Source organism: Pollicipes pollicipes, unplaced genomic scaffold (genome assembly GCF_011947565.3).
Source record: "Pollicipes pollicipes isolate AB1234 unplaced genomic scaffold, Ppol_2.1 Scaffold_4313;HRSCAF=5077_pilon_pilon_pilon, whole genome shotgun sequence".
NCBI classification, from domain to species: Eukaryota; Metazoa; Arthropoda; class Thecostraca; order Pollicipedomorpha; family Pollicipedidae; genus Pollicipes; species Pollicipes pollicipes.
The window spans coordinates 2,998-23,127 of NW_023596467.1; the positions used below are offsets into that span (position 1 = coordinate 2,998).

General features: G+C 50.4%; 3 protein-coding genes across 4 annotated transcripts; 1 reads left to right on the top strand and 2 right to left on the bottom strand.

Annotated features, from left to right (window-relative positions):
• Nucleotides 1-214: 214 nt before the first annotated feature.
• Nucleotides 215-5,435, bottom strand: LOC119097735 (ferritin subunit). The gene is made up of 5 exons (XM_037220704.1): nucleotides 5,249-5,435; nucleotides 4,621-4,730; nucleotides 4,054-4,206; nucleotides 1,696-1,815; nucleotides 215-569 (listed from the first exon to the last, which is right to left on the bottom strand). The coding sequence occupies exons 1-5, from the start codon at nucleotides 5,331-5,333 to the stop codon at nucleotides 417-419; spliced, it is 621 nt and encodes a 206-aa protein (XP_037076599.1). The 5' UTR covers nucleotides 5,334-5,435; the 3' UTR covers nucleotides 215-416.
• Nucleotides 5,436-5,753: 318 nt separating this feature from the next.
• LOC119097736 (ferritin heavy chain) lies at nucleotides 5,754-11,635 on the top strand. Of its 2 annotated transcripts, none has more exons than XM_037220705.1 (6): nucleotides 5,754-5,902; nucleotides 8,634-8,741; nucleotides 9,164-9,288; nucleotides 9,477-9,626; nucleotides 9,956-10,123; nucleotides 11,291-11,635. In XM_037220705.1, exons 2-6 carry the CDS (start codon nucleotides 8,642-8,644, stop codon nucleotides 11,435-11,437), a joined length of 690 nt encoding a protein of 229 aa, XP_037076600.1. In that variant the 5' UTR covers nucleotides 5,754-5,902; nucleotides 8,634-8,641; the 3' UTR covers nucleotides 11,438-11,635. The 2 variants fall into 2 exon arrangements, with proteins under 2 accessions (XP_037076600.1, XP_037076601.1); XM_037220706.1 differs by having other exon boundaries at nucleotides 5,756-5,906.
• A 1,368-nt stretch (nucleotides 11,636-13,003) lies between these two features.
• Nucleotides 13,004-15,718, bottom strand: LOC119097730 (NADPH azoreductase). Its single transcript, XM_037220701.1, has 3 exons — nucleotides 15,597-15,718; nucleotides 14,611-14,847; nucleotides 13,004-13,979 (listed from the first exon to the last, which is right to left on the bottom strand). The coding sequence occupies exons 1-3, from the start codon at nucleotides 15,709-15,711 to the stop codon at nucleotides 13,750-13,752; spliced, it is 582 nt and encodes a 193-aa protein (XP_037076596.1). The 5' UTR covers nucleotides 15,712-15,718; the 3' UTR covers nucleotides 13,004-13,749.
• Nucleotides 15,719-20,130: the final 4,412 nt, after the last annotated feature.

The following is a 20,130-nucleotide window of genomic DNA, read 5'->3' on the forward strand; positions in this document are numbered from 1 at the left end:
TCATTTGAACTCGGCTAGAATCGTAGAAACATGTTCATAGGGACGAAGCCTTTCACGGTACGGTACAGTTGCTGGCCACTTTTTGAATGTGGTACTGCTCGGCACTGCCACTGATCCCCTTCACAGTGAAGGGTCGGCCAAACGTAACCAACATCTTCCTCGACATCGGTTCTTGTCTTCCAACCAGCGACAGCAGCCACAACTAAAGTCACCGTGTATTATGACGTGGCAATGACACCGATGCTATATCTATCGTCTGCAACACCCTTCCATCAGCGTGGAATCCTCACACAGACCGCTTTCATCTTCTCTGGACCGACCATCACGACCCGATCCCTCGCCTCGATCTCGATCTCGGTCTCGTCCTGATCTCGATCTCGATCTTATCCTGACTCCAGCTCGCGCCCGCTCGGCGCTCAGTGGTCACTCTGAAGCTCCTGGTCGAACATGTACTCGGCCAGGTTGGGCTGCAGCAGCTGCATCTTGCGCAGGGTGGTGATGTGGCCTGTGAACTCGCGCACCCCCTTGTGCTGCTCGTCCAGCATCTCAGCCGTCAGCCAGTCGGCCGCCTGTAGCGAGGGGCGTCGGTTACATGGCCGCCTCACGGAATGGTGGCAATCACATGGCAGCGAGCACAAGAGGCGTTGTTCACGTTCAGGCGTTGAGTTTTGTCGTAGGGAGGGTTATGATTTTATTCGAACCAAAACCGGATGGGCTGTTTCCATGGGTTGACATGCCACTAAATGACACTGATTCAAGAACCTGTTTTGCAGCGTGAGCGTTAAGAGATGTCAGCAACGAAAAACGAACTGATCCAAACGCATTGACGTCTGTTGTCGTCTGCTAAAGGACTCCACGGGTTGGGTAAGCCCATAGGTACTGATGTCGGACGGATAACAGGTTGGGCTGGGAACAGATTTGTGGAAAATTACCGGGGCATAGGTAAGGGAATGGGTACGCGTTTGCGAGAATGTTGGTAGTTATTTCAAGAAACAACACGTATTGCTACTGGTTACGTTTTTTGGGTCATATTTAGTTTCATTTACGCCTCATTTGCGATTGTGAAAGCAAAATAAAAAGTTGAGTGCACACCATACTGAACTTACAAAGCAAGCGAAATTCAGCTTGAATGCAAACACTTGCACACTTAGGAGGTAGAATGCAGGAAAATGCAAGGTGCGGGTAACGTGTGGGTGCGGGGGAATTAAAAACATGCAGCGGGTGAATATGGATATGACCCTATGGTTGGCAGAAGAATTCAGTAAAGAAGATCTTATCCGTGAAGGCATCTACTGTTGCCGTGTTGCAGCCTACGGGCCATTAGATCGTTAGAAATCACACAACACGCAGCACAGTAAAACACATACCTGCGCACCAACACACACACTCACACGTACACCCCCACACACCCACGCACAGAAACATCCACAGACACAGACCATTCCTGACTTAAGATAAATTTGAGTAGCAATGATATTGTTTGCTTCGAAAACCAAGGATTGTAAATTAAGATTGCTCTTAGTACCTGTGAAACATCTTATGCATCCATCGAAAAAAAACTCAAGGTGAATGGACATAAACTGTAACGTGAATATTGGACCCTTCACACGGCCGATATCTCGGTCATCACGCCAATAAGAAACTGAAGTGGTTGCCAGTCACGTGAACAAGCGGCGCACAAAGGCAAGGACTTACATGCCAGTCAAGTTCGCAGACTTTTATCATATTGGTGAAGTGTCTGGTCACGGCCTTCTCGATGTTCAGCGCGTCGGTGAGCGCCTCGATGCCAGTCTTCCAGGTATCCTTCAGCGGCTGCTGCTCTTGTCAACAAAAATGCGGCTCTCAGTCTGTTGCCCGGTCAGGCGCACATCATACTTTTTTGGTGAATTCATCCATGAACTTTTGCAACATAAGGCCCGTGGTTTAGCGCACAGTTTCAGACAAACGCCGCATACTTTTGTAGAACTCACATTTTACCGTTTGCTTTAATCATATTTGCTGCCATTCATCTGAAATGTTTCCATTTTCGTACCATCTTCACTGATCTTTTTTTACTTGTTTATGTCATGACATCTCTGGTGACTTCCTTATTTGGTGATATTCTTGCATACTTATTCGTGAGTTTAAGATGTTAACTTGCGCAACTCGGTTAGGCGCTATTCTTAAGTTATTCTATTACAAGTCTCATTTCCGCAACTAGCCAGTGAGCCTACCACATCCAACTTTTTATATACGTAGCAAAAAAAAAAAAAACACAAAAAAACTCAAAAAACGTGGCTCATGATTGAAGCTTTCATAGCTTGCTCAACGTTGATTGAGAGCCAATTGACTTCCAGTTTATTTGGCAATGGTGCTCACTGACGCCAGATCTGAACGACTCGACGATAATCTTCCTCCTGGCCTTACACGGCGCATGACCGCGTAATGCATGATCGTGACCATGGTTATGACCATGACGCATGACCATGTAACGCATGATAAGGTGGTAGCAGGTTTTGAATGACGTTGCGTCATGCATGGCCGGATGATCTTGAAAAATCCTGCACTATATAGTCTTCACATCTCTGCGGACGTGTAGCTCGGAAACTAAAGGGTTTTAGGTCTTAAAAGAGCAGGGCTGTAAACTGCAACCGAATGGTCTTCAAAACAGTCACTTCAGTTCAAAATCCCATACAAATGTGGAGCACTCCCTTTAACTGGTGCACGTGTAGAGAACGAAATGTCGTGTGCATGCGTGTGTATGTGTGTGCGTGTGTGCGTGCGTGTACGTGTACGTGTATGTGCGTGCGTGCGTGCGTGCGTGCGTGCGCGCGTGCGTGCGTGCGTGCGTGTGTGTGTGTGTGTGTGTGTGTGTGTGTGTGTGTGTGTGTGTGTGTGTGTGTGTGTGTGTGTGTGTGTGTGTGTGTGTGTGTGTGTGTGTGTGTGTGTGTGTGTGTGTGTGTGTGTGTGCGTGTGTGTGCGTGTAAGTGCGTGTGCGCATGCCCTTTCGGGCGACGTTCTCTTGCATTTGGCTATGATTTTATATTTTTTAAGCCTAATTTGCATCCTTGTTTTCGGCGTTATTCTCAAAGGGAGACGTTCTGCGTTTGAGGATATTGAACGAAGGATCCGATATAATGATTAAACTAATTTATAAATATTGACACACTTCTTAGTGCAAAACACTGCTCTAGACAACACAATTTCTCCGTTTAGTAATATGCTCTTCAATACGTCGTTGTTTGATGACGAGGTACTCGCTTGCGCAGCATTGACTGAGAGACGCTTGACTGCCGTTATACCTGGTAATCGTGCTCAGGAATGCCGTGCATGAACCGCCCGATAATTTTGCGCTGCGAGCTCATTTGAGCTGGCGATTGTTTTCTGTTTAATCTTGTTGTTGACTGACTATATAGTATTATAAGTCAGTCAACATGGTATATTTATGTTAAAGCATTATTTTTTATTGCTGCCTACATCTGAGAGTCGTCGGCTAGCACAGATGGCTAATCTATCGCGATTCTAGGACCCGGACGCCTTGTGCACTCAGTGACCGGTGCGACTGTTGACAGGAGCATGCAAAAGCAATTACACGGTGGTCACTGAGACGCTATGTAGATGCGTGTCGTGAAGTTAGGGCCGAAAAAACTTAGGGCAAGTCTGATGAGGCTAGGCTGTTGTTAAGCCATTACTTGTTTTTAAACAACGCCAGACGGTTAATAATAAAACTCTTGCTGATTAAGAGGGGAAGTGCTAGGCTTCACCAGACTCGAAAGGGAAGTAGAGGGAGCGGCAATTCCGTTGCTATGCTACTCCTACACCCACCCTTGCGTTTTGCGTGTGGACTTCCTTAAGCTAACCTACATGGTGGTGAGCGTTCAGTATTGTGTTTTGCGTATGTCTTGCAACGCAAGACTCTTTGTGGGGAGTCTCTTGTAACCCGAAGCTGAAGAAGTCTGATACAGTGGACCACCATCCGACACCAGCCAGGAGAAGTCACTGTTGTACGCCTCTCGCTCTTACCTCCCGCGAGTGTGTGTACAACATTGCATGCTCCCGGCGCAGTGGACGTACGTATCGAGCCTGCAGGTAGTTGGTGTTGTGGTCTCCACGCATGAGCAGGTAGTCGGCCAGCTTGAAGGCGTGTCCCCGCTCCTCGCCGGCGTGGTCGAAGAACATGTCCGAAATGCCCGGACGGTTGACGTTGTCCTGGGCGAAGTGCGCCCCCTGCCCGAAGAAGCGGCGCCGCCCTCAACACGCTAGCCACCGGGTGGATGAACGGGTGCATAAGCCTCCACCGTGTTGTATGGCATGTCACACGTCACACGTCGCATGCCACATGTTTGCGCAGCACACGCCGTTTGGGAACGCTCTAGTCTGAGTTCAAACATTCCGCGGACCAGGGCAAGGTCCAAAACTAAAGAGAAAACTCACAGCAGCGCCATTCAACCCATTAGTGGTGGCTTCATATGACAAACACTGGCAAGATTTAGAGTGGCGATGCACCGGAATCAAATGTGTTTAAATGGAAAAGCGTCAGAATTATGCTAGTCTCACCGAAAGTTGAGAAACCTGTGTACCATGTCTTCCGCCCAGGCTGTCATCTGCGCGGTGAAATCAGGAGGTGTCGGCAGGACTTACCGCAGCCAGGTAGGTGATGGAGGCGTCCAATTCCCGGGTGATCTGGTCACGGATGGCCGTGGCGCAATCCTCGATGTAGCGGTAGTTCTTGGCGCAGGGAAGACCGCCGCCTGCGGCCGGAGTTGTTTGTTCATCATTTAAAGAGAACGTTTCACATTTGTAGATATTGAAGCAAGCATCAGCTGTGATGAAACACGCTCATTTATAGCTACTGGCATATTATTAAGTGGAAAAACTGCTGTAGACAGTACAATTCTCTTTTTAGTAAACATGCCCCTCAATGCGTCACGGCTTCATTACGTCATCATAACTTGTACAACATTGATTGGGAGCCGATTGACGGCCGTTATATCTGGAAGTCGAGCTCACGAACGCCATAAATGAACGTCTCGACCATTTTACTTTATTGGCCTTGTTTGCCGCATGACTTATGAAATGACAGGATTTGAATGACGTTATTATGACGTCATGAATGCCAAGGTGACTTTGGAGTACTCTCCCCGATGTAACTTTCCCCATTTTCGCGGGCGTGTAGCTCAGAAACTAAAATGGCTTGAAAGAATGAAACGAGCATGGCTATGCGATGACGCATTTCTGGGGCGAAATCTCACGTTATTCGTATACTCACATTTGTCTTCCGGGTCATTGGCGTTGAGCGAGAGCCCGGCCATGGCCGAGGCCACCAGAGAGAGCAGCAGCAGCAGCGTCTTCATGTTCAGGCCACTGGGTGTCAATCGCCTGGGGCCTGCGGCAGGACAGACTGGCCGTCCGAGTCGCCACACTGGACACTCTCGGATCTCTGTTATCAGTCCCGGCCCGTCCACTGACGCCACCGCCGCCGCCGGGCAGCAGCCAATCAAACCACATCCGCGCAGAGCAGCACCCTCGCATCAAAGTCCAATCAGGCCAGGCGAGGACCTAATTTTGCAATAACGACTGAGAACCGCGCATGGACGCTCCACAACTAAACACCGCGGCGCGGGATGCTGTGCGATGGCCAGTTGTTTTGCCTGTCTGCAAATGCACGTTACTGTTTAGCCGTGCTGACACGCTATTTGAAAGCCGTTTTGATCAGGCCCCTGACGTGTCGCACCCAGAAGATGCACGCAAACAAAGAACGGCCAGAGATCAGCCAATGGCGCAGTGTTACCACCCCGACAGATACGGGCCGAGTCACCCTAGATTAGTGACCGGGGCGAGCATATCGAGTGTGGTACCTTGCCTTGGTCAGCTTTCGACCGGGTCCTAGTCTCCCGTCGGCTTTCGTCCCTGGAGGAAACAGGTAGGTAGGTACTTGCTAGATGTGTGATAATTTACTGTTATGTGACTGCTTGCATGGGGTGAGCAAGTGTCTGTGATCCATACGGTACGGTGGCACGACTAGGTTGTTGTACAGCCTAAATAATAAATTCAGGCCACAGGGTGGTGTTTACGTTTTTATCTTGGAATCTGACTCCCTGTAAAATACGCACGTCTTATTCACCCACACAGTGCCCTCGAAGCAGGCCTTGCACGCCGCATGTGACGCAAAACACGTATTTATTCCTTGGTTTGTTGTGCCTTTGGGAGGGGTTTAGTCTGCTATGCTGTGGATATTTCAAGCGGTTGAAGCGACCAGCCCTCATTCAGCGTTTGGCTCGCGCCTGGATAACAGCTGACCATCAAAGGAATCCCTTCCTCAAAGCCAGTTGGCCGCTCGCGCCCGCGTCGGTTTGGCTTGTGAGTCAGAAATAGCCATCTGCTTTCGGATGTGGGTCACGATATTTCATCATTTGCCGAATATGTACGATTTGATCTGCATGCCTTGTTTTATTTTGCGGCTCCAGGTGAGGGTCATGCGGGGCAAAGAGGCAGTTATTGGTGAAAATTCGTCACACATGTTTTTTATACTGCTTTCACTGCTGCTTGTATTTTGTGGAGAAGGAGCGGACATGATGTCTCAGGGTCAGAGGGCCCGCTGTCTGGGAATACTCAGCTGTAAGTTGAACTTGGACAGGGGCTCAGCGACGATTTGGGGATTCACATGTGAGTTGAAAGAGCTGGAGAGTTGGAACTCCCTGACTAGGTACGTTTCCACGCGCCTGAATTCAACAACACCCATATATCTCAAACATAGCGTACATGCCGTGTAAACGTGATGTCAACGTGGCCTTCACGATAAACTGTTTACAGAGTTGGTCAGCAGTTCCAGTGTTGACGTAACGGTGCTTGCGCTTCGTGACGTTTACTAAACCGAACACCGTGTTTTCCAAAGGGCCTGCGCAATTTCCACCGTTCCATTTAGCACCACACTCAACGGATGGTAGTGGACGCAACGTTACAGAAGTGTGCATGACCGCACTGGTGATATGCCAAGTATATGACCGAACATGACCGCACTGGTGATACGCCAAGTATAGGACCGAACATGACCGCACTGGTGATACGCCACCTGACACGTGACCAGGGGCGCGGTTCCGCAAACTAAGCTACGTCGCTGAGCAAGTAGCACGCACAAACCTACCCTCAAATACGATGAAAACTTTTTTTTGCCCAAATTGACCAACTTCCGCCTGAGAGTTGCGTGGTTGGATTGAGGGGGGGGGGGGGAGCGCGGCTAAAGGTCATCAACTGAATAGGAAACTATGCTGTCATAAAGCTGATAAACTATGTTACCCACAGTACTTGCCGAAACTTTCTGTTTCAAGGTCAAGGAGTTCGTTCATTTCACTGTCATCTCGGTGATGATTGATGTGCGGGATGACGGGCCAAACCGCAGACCGAAAGAGGACCTTAATCTCAACTTATCAAAATGTGGTAGCTTCAGCAGCCCAACACATCCAGTCGCGCTTTTAATAGGCCTATATCTTTTGACAGGCCTGTATCTTTTGATAAGTCTATGTCTTTTCACAGTTCTGTATCTTTGCATTTACGGATCGCGCCACCTCGCAATTTTCGGATAGAAACAGCAAACATTTTTATAAATTGTGCTGCCATGTCTCCTGGGTACTGAATTGCACTGTTCCGTCGAGCAGCGTACTCTTGCAACATTGCAATACTAGTATTCCGCTTCTCCATTCCGTTGAAAACACGCGTTCGAATCAAAGCCAGCTCCGGCGACCAGGTATTAGTTGATTGGCTAACAGTAACGGAGAAGAAAGCGGACAGTTGTGCTGACAACGGTGTAGGCCAAATGTGTGCATATTCTCGCGCACGATTGTGCGTGAACCATGAAGCGCCCGTTGCCAGATGTTGTTAAGGATGCGTGCCAGATTTCGGCCACTAGAGCGGACCAGACAGACCAGCGGCAGAGACGTGAGACCAGCTGCGCAATGCAGGCGAACGGACCGTTATCGAACCAGAAAGCGACCTCGGCACTTATCCTCAAAGCCTCCAAATCTGGCCTCAAATAAAGCAAATCACGCTACGGCCTAAGCCGAGACAGATCGAGCTATGATAACTACAAAGACTATCATACCAGATTATAGTGACTTATACACAACAAAGTATTATGGATTTTCCACTGTTTTTGCCTGAGTCACCAAGAGCATACACAAAGCCAGATCAGCTCATCTCGACGATTAATATTACCACGCCTTGACAGGTCACTGCAGGAAGTGCACTCACGCCTGGTAAAGTAATGGGAGGAGGCCATTCCAATGCATTGGTAACTTGTAACCGTAAACAAACAAATGTAGTGGCAACGGACTCCATCCGCTTATATTTAGGTAACAGCTCCATGGTGGTAACAATCACGTCTGATATTCTTTTTTCGTCCCGCGCCATGAAAGCCGTTTCGCCGGTTATCTGCCAGCTGCACGCAGTGCGAAGCCTGCCCTGCCCGCAGACCGGGTATTGCGCCATCTCGTCCAGACCAGCGTATGCGTGAAGCACTGGCCGCACCGCCGGTCATCTTAGTTAGAAGGGTCGCGGGCTTGCTGTTGACCAGCGAGATTCCTCTTCTAACTTACCAGACCAGCATTAGTGATTTTTTCAGATTGACGTGTTTAAACATCTCTGTTTTGTACCTCCAGATCCAAAGATGCGCGCGTTTCTCCTGTTCGCCGTGCTGATCGGAGGTTCACTGGCCTGCCAGAACCGCTTGGAGACCCTAGTTCAAGAGGCCAGCGGTGGAGCACCTGGTACGTGCAGATAGCGTTTGCTACTGGCCCTCTGCGCAACGGGTCGGACCGTTCCTCGTGATAGCAGTTTATGCTGACTTTTCTGCGTACTGCGTGTATCTCCTGTATCAGGCCAAGTCAAGATAAAAAGCGTGTCCTTCTAGTGGGCTATGAGCGTCGCTAAAAGTGAATGGACCTGGAATCTTTCTCAAATGGTTAATGCACGCTGCACGAAATGGTTAACGATGACATTTCACAAAGTGGGAAGACCATAACACCCTTGCCCCCCCCCCCCAGACTCCTGTGTAAATTTAGTTATTCCCTCTGATTAACTCGATCCAGCTCCATATGCTACCTACCACAGCAGTGTCTCTTCTCGCTATCCATGGGGGGTGTCAGCAAAACGCGCGCTTCGGGCAAACACAACCGTCCCACTGCGGCAGATCTGTCTACCGACGTACGAGACGAGTGCAACGCGCGGGTGGGCACGTTCAACTCCGTGCATGCGCCCCAGTACAAGAAAGTGATCAACAAGGCTCTGAAACTGGCTCTGCAGTACATGTCGATCGTAAGTGAACCACCCCTGCAGAAGAGGTGAGGGGGCACGTGTGGCCCGTGTTTGAACATCCGAGTGTTCGAAAAATGACGCAGAGAATCGCAAAGAATAGCACGTCAGACAGCAATGCTGAGTTAGCGTCTGACCGCCTCCGGCCGGCTGCACCTGTGTGTGACGAGCGTCCGCATCACCGTTTCCAGTCCAGCCACTTCGGCCGGGACACCAACCACCGACTGGGCTTCCAAAAGCTCTTCAAGAGTGCCTCGGACGAGCGCTTCGAACAGGCCGTGTCGATGATCAAGTACGTGGTCAAGCGCGGAGGCACCATGCACCAAGCCCTCAATGTTAAGGTAAGGGTACCAATCGAGACCGGTATTACATCAGTTTTTGAACCTCGTGCTCATTTGGTGCCGGGATTGTAGCTCAGCACGCCAATCAGACAACACAGTTGCCAACGGCATCGTTCTCGCTCCTGGGTGTATTCATTTCTGGAAAACACTTAAAAATCATATTTGCCCAGAACAGTAAAGCCAATCACGCATTATTTAAACGACGCGCCTTTACAAGTCCGCGTGCCGCCTGCGTGACCGTTCTACGGCCTGCGTCGTGTGATGTTCCCGTTCATCTGTCTGGCGTGGGGCGACGAGGCGTCGGCTGCCATGTCCGCCCCGCCCCGCAGCTGCCGACGACTGGCCTGTACAACCCGCTGCCGCTGCCCTCCCTCGGCCTGGCCCTGACCGACGCCAAGGACATGTACGAGGAGCAGGCGCGCCTGCACCGCGGCGCCCTCTGCCTGACGGCCACCGCCGGCGGCATCGCTGAAGCCGGCTGCGCGCTCGACGCCGATGTGAGTTCGCAGTCGGACACGGAGCACACCAGTGCGTCACGGGAACACATGTCACGGCGCTGTACGCAAACTACGGGCAGTATATGTAAGGTGGATTTACCATGGTCAAGACGAGAGGGATACGCGCCATCACCACGTGGTATATCCGAGACCACTGTGACGCTATCTTTCAAGGCACTTGTTTTCACGGAAAGCCTCCGTCTTTCTCTTTTGATTGGCAATCTGTGGTGAGTTCGCGCAACGAATCTGTGCAGAATGACAGAACGCAATTTCGGAACTTGCTTGGAAGGACGACGTAATTTTTAAATACGTACAGGCGTAACTTTCAAGTTCAAACGTAGTTTTCAAGTTCAAACGAGGTCAATGACACATGGGGTCCTGTTCGACTTTACATTGATCCTCGATGACTGCGCTGGACCTGATTCAGAACACGACATTGCTATCATTTTACTTAAAAAAGCGCCATTCTAAGTAAATGCAGGTGGTCATTTCCCGCCTTTGCCTTCCCAGGCATTAGAGAAGACCTGACCTGAAGGTCACTGACTGATCTGACCTGAATGGGTCACTCACACATCACTGGATCCCGCTGTTGTTTTTGTCTTGGTTCTAGCTCTATTTGGGACCCAGCGGTGAGAGAAGGTCGATCCGACATGAGTGAAAATGGCTCCCGTCTCGCGAGGGTTAACGCAACATAGCTACTGCTGTGGTCGGGTGACTGGTCCTCCGATTTTCGCTGTCCCGAGGACGCGGTGAACGTTGCAAGCACCGTGATCGTGACCGCATCAGACTGAAGGTCATATTGAGAGCTGAGCGATTGCATGATCTGACTTGACACTTGAATTAACACGCATGTGTTTGACTGCAGGACGATCAGCTCTAGCAATGCATAACGGGCTCCAATTTGCTCTAGCCGACTGTTTCGCTTTAGTCCCAGTTGCAGCTATGAGTATCTACCTTGGGCTGCTAATGACGGGGAGGTACTTAATTTCCCTACGGGTTCACTAATGCGAGGTTAGGACTTACTCAAGTTCATAACTTTGGGATGACAGGTAAGCTTTATTCGTCCCACGCCTTCATTCCTCGTACGATAAATGATGAGTTGATGGTGCCTCGTTTGAGCCGATGGATTCATCACGGCGCCGCTCTGACACCAGCCAACCATTGCAGCTGGCTCACCAGGCTCAGGACGCCCTCGAGTCCGAGGTGGAGAGGGTCAGTGGCCTGGCGAGCAAGGCCAACCTTCTGGCGTCCATGTTCACCAGCGGCGAGCACAGCCTGGCCGAGCACCTGTTCGACCAGCAACTGCTGAAATAGTGCCACAGGTGGCAGCACCGTGAGCGCTACGGACACCCGGTGCCAGCGCAGTCGGTAGTAATCACGACAGAAGGTGGCGCTGTGAGACAGAAGGTGGCGCGCCGATGCCGGGCGCTTTTGTAATTGTGGCACGCACGTCTTTGCGCTATGTACAGAGTGAAGGAGAGTCAATACATCTAGTGCACTTACCGGACACGAGTCGTCGTTGATAACACTCATCAAGTTTTGGAATGGAACAGAAATATGCGTGTCACGCCATACGGGTAACCCGAGGGACCCCTCTACCAGCGTTTAACCAGTCACAGTAGCACTGCTGCGCAAGGATTCAAATTGTGCTGGGTCAGTTAGGCAACTCAGAGTCAGAGTCGACTACATTTATTTCAGACAACAGGAGCCAGATCTGGAGTCGACCCCAGCCTGTACAACTCAGGGGAAGTCGGAGTCCGAATGACCTCTGTGTGGTATCAGTCAGAGTCGGAGCCGACTTGAGTGGGGCCTAAGTCTGTGGAGGAGATAACACGCTTTTTGTGCTTCGAAAAAACCCACACAAGACGTTTGTTTTTAGGATGAGGCTGCGAGGTCGCTAACACCAATGATATGTTCGTACATGCATACCTGGTTGAGCGGACGCGCCGATGACTCACTGGACTCAACTCCGATTCCGCGGATGTTTCACTGGACTCGAGTCAGATTCCGCCGAAGCTTCACCAGACTCCGCTCCCGACTCCGACCCGCCACAACAATTCAAAGGAATCAATTTCGATGACTCAACGGATATTTGCTTGATTTCAGAGCAGGCTCAGACTGTATCCGAAGCTACCGGCAGGCTTCGTCGGTGTGCTTTCAACATCAGTACATTGCTGTGTGCGTGTCAGCAATTTCTGACGCATTGGATACTCACTTTGACAGTACAGCAACAGCACCGTCAAGCCAACGTTTTTTTGCAAGGTTCTCCTTTTTCATCAAGGATCACCTGCATTTAGGACATCCCATGCGAGAAGGCACTCACCTATTGCTTTTTGCATGTGTACCTAATCTTCGGTCACGTGCAAGCGTGTGGAGATCGCCGTCATAAATAGGCCCACCGTGGCAAGCTGTAATGTACAGCTGACGTAGACAAGAAGCAGCGAGCTGGGGTCCTGGCCCTGTAGCCATGATGTTCTAAAACATTACGCCAGTGACCACGCTTGGTTCTAAAATTATCAGTGTTTCACGCGCCGCTTGCGAGTCACAAACTCATTCAGTTGCATAAGTCCCACTCTCACTACATCACTTCACCATACTGTTACTCTGGCTGAAAACTTCGCATTGAATTAGGAGAAACATGTGGCGAAGATAATTATTCATCCTTCCGACAAAACTGAACTTTGATCACTTGTGAACGCACTAACAGAGCTTGGGTCGTAGCTTAATTCGAAAGCATTCGTGATCTACACGAAGTCTTTGCTGGAATCGTGTTAAAGCATGTATTCATATATACTGTGACACGCCAAAATGGCACACAGGATTCATGAGTGATCCTTCATCAGATGGTGAAATGCTATGGTTAGCTGAAATTCAGCGGCATCGTGACGCCTGGTAGGATTGCACCCCGATCCTGGCCATGGACTTGCGTATTTCCCTTCCCATCCCCAGAATCAAGTACGATGTTATATGATTACTTGGTTGATCTCCAAGGCAAATTGGAAGTTCTTCAGGGTGCTTGCTTTAAGAAGCGTCGTTTTTTTTAACCGGTTCCCTTTTTCAACATGGTCGTTAATGTTCTTCAGAGACCAGATGTCATCCCATTATTCCAAGAAATAGCAACATCGGACCAGGTGCATTTTTTACGGACACTTGAAAACTATGGCAGTCGTGATTTACAAGAAACACTAAATATCATCTAATGATATGCCGACCAATACATCGATACCACACCTGTACGCACGAGGCTCAATACCATTGACGGGCCAGCACGTACCCTTTCGAAAAAAGGTGCGTTATTGCATTCCAGCTATCGCAATCACGGCCCGGCAACGCTTTACCCGCTACTCGGTGCAGGGCTGACCAAGCTCAGGCACTTACAACGACCACGCACAAAAGACAAAGCACATTAAAAAGGTGAGGTAGGGCGAAAGTTGAGAACAAGCGGCACCATGAAAATGAAGCACCGACGTCAGTTATGTCATTTAGCGCTATCACTAGGGTCGACCGCGCGGCAAAGACGACACAGCGCTACCACCACCTGACGGGCCGCAGTGACCCGCGGCACTGAAGCGGGGCGTGACGTCACCGACAGCTGACGCGCGCCGCACGAGCTGCCCGCCTGCGGGCTAGTTGGGCACGCCGTCCTTCCGTGCAGCCTTGAGCGCGTCCACGTACCAGGTGAGCTCGCGCACCAGCTTCTCGGCGTTGCGCTCAATGCGCTCATTCTGCGGCTGCCCGTCGGCCGAGAAGTTCTGCGTCACCGTCGGCACGGTGAACTGGCACGGAATGCTCACCATGCCTAGCTCGCTGAAGTGGGCCCGGGCGAACGCCGCCGCCCGCATCCCGCCGAACTGGCCTGCAGCGGGAGCCACAGGTCAGCACACACTGCTGGACAGGTCAGAGTCAGGTCAGTCAGTGGCGGTCACGGTCACCAGTCAGGTGACCACACAACCACGCCGCCGAGCCAAGTTGAAGCTACTGGGCGGCGGCTTCGCGGCACGGCATCGGGCAGATTTCGGATACATCACTGAACAGGTCACTACGGGCGACGTGGAAACCTCACCCGCCATTCCGCTTCACAAACATTGGCGAAGACGCAAGCAGTATCCGTCCGCAGGCCAACAAGCCACGCTAAGCCCCTGAAAAGGGTGCAACTAAGGTCCGTGACTGCATCATAAGTCAGCTATATCTCTGTAAACGCCACTACCCGAACCCCGTAAGCTGGTCGTTATTCCGACGAAAAAGATGACCATATGTGGCACGACTCGCTTCATGCTCGGGCTCATGTCCAGGCCGGTCACAGTCTACACAGCAGCCAAGGCTCTCACACAAGAGACCACCGCTGGGGCTGCCAACAGACGTGGTTTTCGGCTGGGTACTCTACAACCAAACCAATCCCACATCACACAAGAGCAAGTGACACTCCCACCACGCGAGCCAGGACGCCGCGCAAGTCGGCAGCAGACCAGCCGCCTAATACGACGCACCCAAGGAGTAGCAGGCCATGCCGACGGGCCGGTGGCGGTAGGAGGCGGGCGGGAAGTGGTCCAGCATGTTGACCAGCGCCGGCGGCAGTGCGCAGTTGTACTCGGGCGTCACCACCACGAAGCCGTCCGCCGCTTTCAGTGTCTCATTGGCATCCCGCAGCCACTCGGGAGCCGCCGAAGCATCCGGCATGAAGTGCAGCGGCTGGCGCAGCATCTCGAACGGCATCTTCAGCGGGTCTGCGGAGCGCGGGGACACCGCAGGGTGAAGCCAGCTGTGGCCACGTCGCATGTGACGGATGGAGTCACGTGAGCGGCGGACAGTGCCCTTACTGGACCACAACACTCAACTCGTCAGCAGCTCAGCGACGGTAGCCACTTTCACTGTCGTTAGGTGTCTGAACAAATGCAATTGGTAACGAACGACGCAGCGGCTTTCGTTAATGATTCGGGACTGGTGCACAGTGAAAGCGACAGTTGATTCCAGATTGGCAACCGAAAACGATATGCATGCGCCCTCACCCAGCCTGACCAGCACTATGTGAAGCCTTGCTAAGTAACCTACCGGCCCGACTTTTACCATAGTGCAAAGCGGATTATGAATAGCAAAGCGGATTATAAATACAGATCGAAGTGCCGATATGAACACAGAGCACACAGCTTTATCATGACGGTCCAGTGCGATTGCGGATAGTCATGTGGCACTTAAGGCTGTGCACAGGTGGTCCAAGCCCCAAGCTGGAAGGTATGCGCACAGCTCACTTGCATATCTGTCGCGCGGTGCAACAGACGCGCATTCCCCATTCACGAGACAACGTTTCCAGACATAGCCACACTATCTGACGTACACGCCCACAGAACAATCCAGCCCAATTTTTCAAAGAAGACATATTGAACAGTGCACGGAAAACATGTTCTCCGTTGTCTATAAATCAACGTCAGAGCGAAAAGCACAGCCGGCACGTTGTCGTCTGGCCGCACAGCCTCACCGAAAACGGTCACATTGTGGTTCTTCTCCTTGAGGAGCTTGACGAGATGTGTGGCAATGCGTTCACCGTTCCTGCCCTCTCGAGTCGATCCCAGAAACAGCACCAGACGTGACATGACGACCTCCTGAAACACGAGGGCAGACGTACGGCCGTAGAAGACCCTTTTCAGCTCACGAGCAACTGGCAGAAGTACAGCCTGGGGGTGCGTGTGACGTATGTAGCTTATGGATGACCCGCACATCCCGGAGGGAGACATACAACCCAGACACGACTAGTCCACCGGCCCATGTCCGCGCCGGTGGACATGGGCCGGTGAACGACTTACGTGTAGCGCATCCGCAATGTGAGACCGCTGACAAGATCGTGCTACGCATTACAGACAAATTTCCAAGATGTCCGCCTGCATAACCATTATCACTGAGCTTGCTCCACATGGTGTTCCACATGCTCCACATGCAACAACCTATCTTAAAGGGGCAGGCCTACATTTGAAAATATTGAGGCAAGCAGCACGTAACGTGTGAAGAACTCAACCGCGGCTTTTGATACGCTTTGATGTGAAAAAGACTCCACTAAATAACAAGCTTGCAACGGCAAACATTTATGGTCCTCGCTGCGTCATCGTTTAATTACATAAAGAAGCGTTTTTATGACATCATATTCGCTGCCCGGATTGCTCGGTCATCACAATCGCTCTAGCGGACGGGATGACTCGCTTGTGATGCTTCTACGCACAGCAAACTGCGTTTTTGACTCATGTGTGTGGATGCGTTTGGGCTTTTCCTCGTCATGTCCCGGTATATTTCCCGAAACGGCATCTTCCTGACTTGCAATTGCATTTTTAGTTACGACGCTTTTCTTTACGGGGATGTTCCACATTTGAAAATATTGAAGCAAGCACCAGATAAGACAAAATGAGCTCACTTTTAACTATTTGTATGGTTTTAAGAGAAGTAAACTTCTAGACAACGCGATTTCTCTAGCAATTTGGCAAATGTGCTCCTCAACACGTTATTGTTTAATTGCGTCATGGTACCGAGCACAACATTCAATGAGACAATCGGCGATCGTTTGAGCTGGAAACCGCGCTCACGAACGCCAGATATGAACGACTCGACAAATTCAGTTATAGTGACCTTGATCGCCGCATAGCCAATCAAATGGCAGGATCTAAATGACGTTACCACGAAGTCATGAATGCCCAGGTGACCTTGAAATAGTCTGCCCACCTACTCGGGCGTCTGGCATAGGAACTAGAGGGTCTAGGTCTTAAGAAGGATAGGGCTGTGAGCTGCACCGAATGACCTACAAAATGGCTATGTCAGTTCCAATCCCCATACCAATGCGGAATACTCCCTTCAAATAAGCAGTGACCACTACTGAAATGGTCCAAGCAGACGACCGCGGCTTTTTGCGCTAAACGCATCGAGTTCACTGCGCGCTTCAGCACCACTCTGACACAGTTACTATAATATTTACTGCCATAACTTTTAGTGCAGTCGTTGGATGGCATGCGTTGTAGCAGCTGGTCAGTTCCGCCACAAATGGAGCTGGTGCGACCATCGAAATCTGAGTAAAAGTCCCTGACGCGTTAACCAGCCGCAACGCGTTCCCCAACCGCCAATGGCACAAACATCCGCAGACGCCAATAAGTCGTGCGACGAAGATCGAGCCCAATGAACTCAAATGTTTAAAAATGAAGAACCCATAGGGCCAAGGAATAGACCATGGCCGGAATCTGTATGGGAAGCAAGTACAACATCGTGCACCGGGGAGGGAGTTGTTTAAACAATGCCGGAACGGAGTGGGGCGGGGCATCCTCGGAGATTGGCAGGGACGAGACGGAATGCGCTGCAGCATTGTGCGTGGTCCTGCCTGACAGAAGGGCGGAGGCAATATTACTCGTCGAACTGAGCCGCACAATTTTGGCGGCGGGTCATTGGTGCGCGCCATAAACCTGGCTGAGCACGTGCTCTTAACCCCAAGATCCAATGCATAAATACATCCATTTAATTCTAAAACATTTGAAGCAAATGAAGCATTTATTAATCCTTGGTGCTCGCAGAGACTAGACAGGCGTCCCCACTGCTGACAGGGACAAGACTGACGTTTCTGGATGCTGAAAGGGTGGAAAGAACCGCCGACAGCCTCTGATAAACAAACACCGCCTCAGTCGGCAGGCGGATGTGGAGGGACGCTATTGATAGCTGCCGGGGGGACGCAGGCAGTCGGACGTCGGCCAGCCTAACGCGGCTAGCCGCGCGCGCCCATGACGCCCATCTCACTCTACGGCGGTGAGAGTGGCAGAGGATGGAAGGTGATCACAGCTTCTACGATCGATTCTGCTCTTCCCCCAACCGGGTCACACGCGTTGGCGGAGCTGCAGCAGAATTAAGAAATCACTCCGAAAGGAATGCTCCAAACAGACTGAATGGTGCGGACAGAACGAAGGCACCAAAGCCGAAATAATCGATAGCACACAGCCATTAGGGGATCCAAAAGGGTAAGAAAATATTTCACCCTGATAGGGAGGAAGTTAATGCAGGTGCATGCATTGTTGTATGCGTCGAAATCAACTGTCGCAAGAAAACTGCCATAAATAACGCACACGGGTTATGAAACAGCTGCTGATTTGTTATTTTGACAATCATCTGCTAGACCTTAGCCTGTTTTGCGTACAGGCGTTGAGGGTTTTTGTGTGTAATACGTTGTCATATCTCATCGTTCCGGAGTAAATAAGACAAAATTGACACTATCGTTTCGCTTTCCTTGTACTAAAAAAATACTCACTGCTGCAACGTTTCATTTAGTTGATCTCGCCGCAACGTCATGGCCGAAAAGGCTGTCATTTGCGCGTGCCACGCCATTTGAGGGCACCACTTCCTTCTCATGTTCTGGGCCAAACCAAACTACCAGAACTATTGCGTAAATAACGCACGCCAAGATGAAACACATTTGCCGAAAGCACTTCGGGTTGGTGCAAGTTTTCTCCGAATTTAACTTAATGTGCTTGTTTTCGGTGGTCAGCTGGTTGCGACTCTCTCCCTCATAGCGTTCCCCTTGACGGCCAGCGGGGGGCGAACGGACGCATGTTCGTTTAATGGGGTTGGAGGGGAGAGGGAGGCACAGCAATGCTGAACATTTTTGGAGCATCACCAGGCCTCATGATCTATTGTATTCTAAGTTGGGAGCTTACTGCCTGCTCACCACACCCAGCTCTTTGCAAAAGCCAACTGGTACATCACAACCTGCCAGGAACGTACAGTCATGCTCTGTTAAAAGAACTTGACCCGACCATCTCGCAGTTCAGCGCTCTGAATTTGAGGAAGAAAGCAATGAGTTTCAACAATTAAATGCCCATGAAAAATTCAAGCAATATAAGCAAAAATAGGTCATGCTTTGATTCGCTCCCAACAACAAAATTACGGGATCTTACACCAAACTTAACACCGCTTTTTCAGTGCGCAAATATTCGCATTGCTAGTTTTCGTATGACATTTTGTCGCATGGAAATCACCGTTAACACATTTATTCGGATGGGCAATTCCTCGCTACGCAGTGTGGCTATTGCAAAAACCCTTTTTATGGAATGATGCGCAGCGTATTTTGTTTATACACGCGGCTATAAGTGACATATTTCTTCCTACACACAGTTCTTCGCATGTATGTTCTTTGTAAGCCCATTTCCTCGTACTGCATGCCTTCGTGGACATATAATTGTGTGTCATGTTGTGGGCCTCCTTCACAACGTGTTATGCAAGCCTACATTTTGTTTTTGGCTAGAGGGCCTTGAATGTTGTTACGGACAAACGGGAAACGCTTCATGCTTCGTATGCGAATCCTGCTACCACATGGTAAAGAAAATGTAAATATAATGTACACATACTTCTTTGGTGCTTGGCCAACTGCTTTAACATAACCAATGATTGCAACCTAATCACTTGGATACAGAAACAGACAACGTAACACCCGATATGGGTAATGCCATGTGGAAAAGTGTTACATAATGTGATGCGCGTCCAGTTGCAGCCCATAAATTCGCAAGTGATACCAAGCTGTCGTATCGTCATTGGCTTGTCTCCGCCGAGTGTGGTAGCTGTAAATCGTGTACGATATTTCGAGCATGACAGTTAAACAGCTAACTGTTGGTCCACCGTCCCATAGCAAATATGATAGCTGCACGTGGACTACAGCAGTTTGTACACCAATCGGCTTTGCTGACGGCCGTTGGTCTTTTACGAGTCGTAGACCACGGGATCGATTTCGTGGACAGTCCTTGAGGAATATGCCCCTCCTAAAACCCAGCGAAGACACATGAGACGTCCCATTTCAGAGTTTAACCAAGATGGGGCCCATCCAGGGCCTAAACCTGACATGGCATTTCCTTGAGCCCGAAATTCTCGTTTCCTGAGCACGGAACGGATCTTCCCTGGTCTATAAACGTCCCTTTTTGAGTTTGCGATTGTCCCTTTCTCTATCCCGACCTGAGAGCTGCGTTCTTAAGCCTATGATGGACTCTTTTCAGATATGAAAC

What these genes read in the sequence shown, in the direction of transcription:
- LOC119097735 (XM_037220704.1), bottom strand. Translation starts at nt 5,333, where the DNA reads ATGAAGACGCTGCTGCTGCTGCTCTCTCTGGTGGCCTCGGCCATGGCC. An exon ending in CCATCACCTACCTGGCTGCG is followed by an intron (nt 4,207 to 4,620) that starts GTAAGTCCTGCC and finishes TTCTTCGGGCAG; the next exon opens with GGGGCGCACTTCGCCCAGGA. An exon ending in ACTACCTGCAGGCTCGATAC is followed by an intron (nt 1,816 to 4,053) that starts GTACGTCCACTG and finishes TGACAAGAGCAG; the next exon opens with CAGCCGCTGAAGGATACCTG.
- LOC119097736 (XM_037220705.1), top strand. Translation starts at nt 8,642, where the DNA reads ATGCGCGCGTTTCTCCTGTTCGCCGTGCTGATCGGAGGTTCACTGGCC. An exon ending in GGCCAGCGGTGGAGCACCTG is followed by an intron (nt 8,742 to 9,163) that starts GTACGTGCAGAT and finishes CCACTGCGGCAG; the next exon opens with ATCTGTCTACCGACGTACGA. An exon ending in GCTGCGCGCTCGACGCCGAT is followed by an intron (nt 10,124 to 11,290) that starts GTGAGTTCGCAG and finishes CAACCATTGCAG; the next exon opens with CTGGCTCACCAGGCTCAGGA.
- LOC119097730 (XM_037220701.1), bottom strand. Translation starts at nt 15,711, where the DNA reads ATGTCACGTCTGGTGCTGTTTCTGGGATCGACTCGAGAGGGCAGGAAC. An exon ending in CCACAATGTGACCGTTTTCG is followed by an intron (nt 14,848 to 15,596) that starts GTGAGGCTGTGC and finishes CGCGCTCCGCAG; the next exon opens with ACCCGCTGAAGATGCCGTTC. An exon ending in CATGGCCTGCTACTCCTTGG is followed by an intron (nt 13,980 to 14,610) that starts GTGCGTCGTATT and finishes CTCCCGCTGCAG; the next exon opens with GCCAGTTCGGCGGGATGCGG.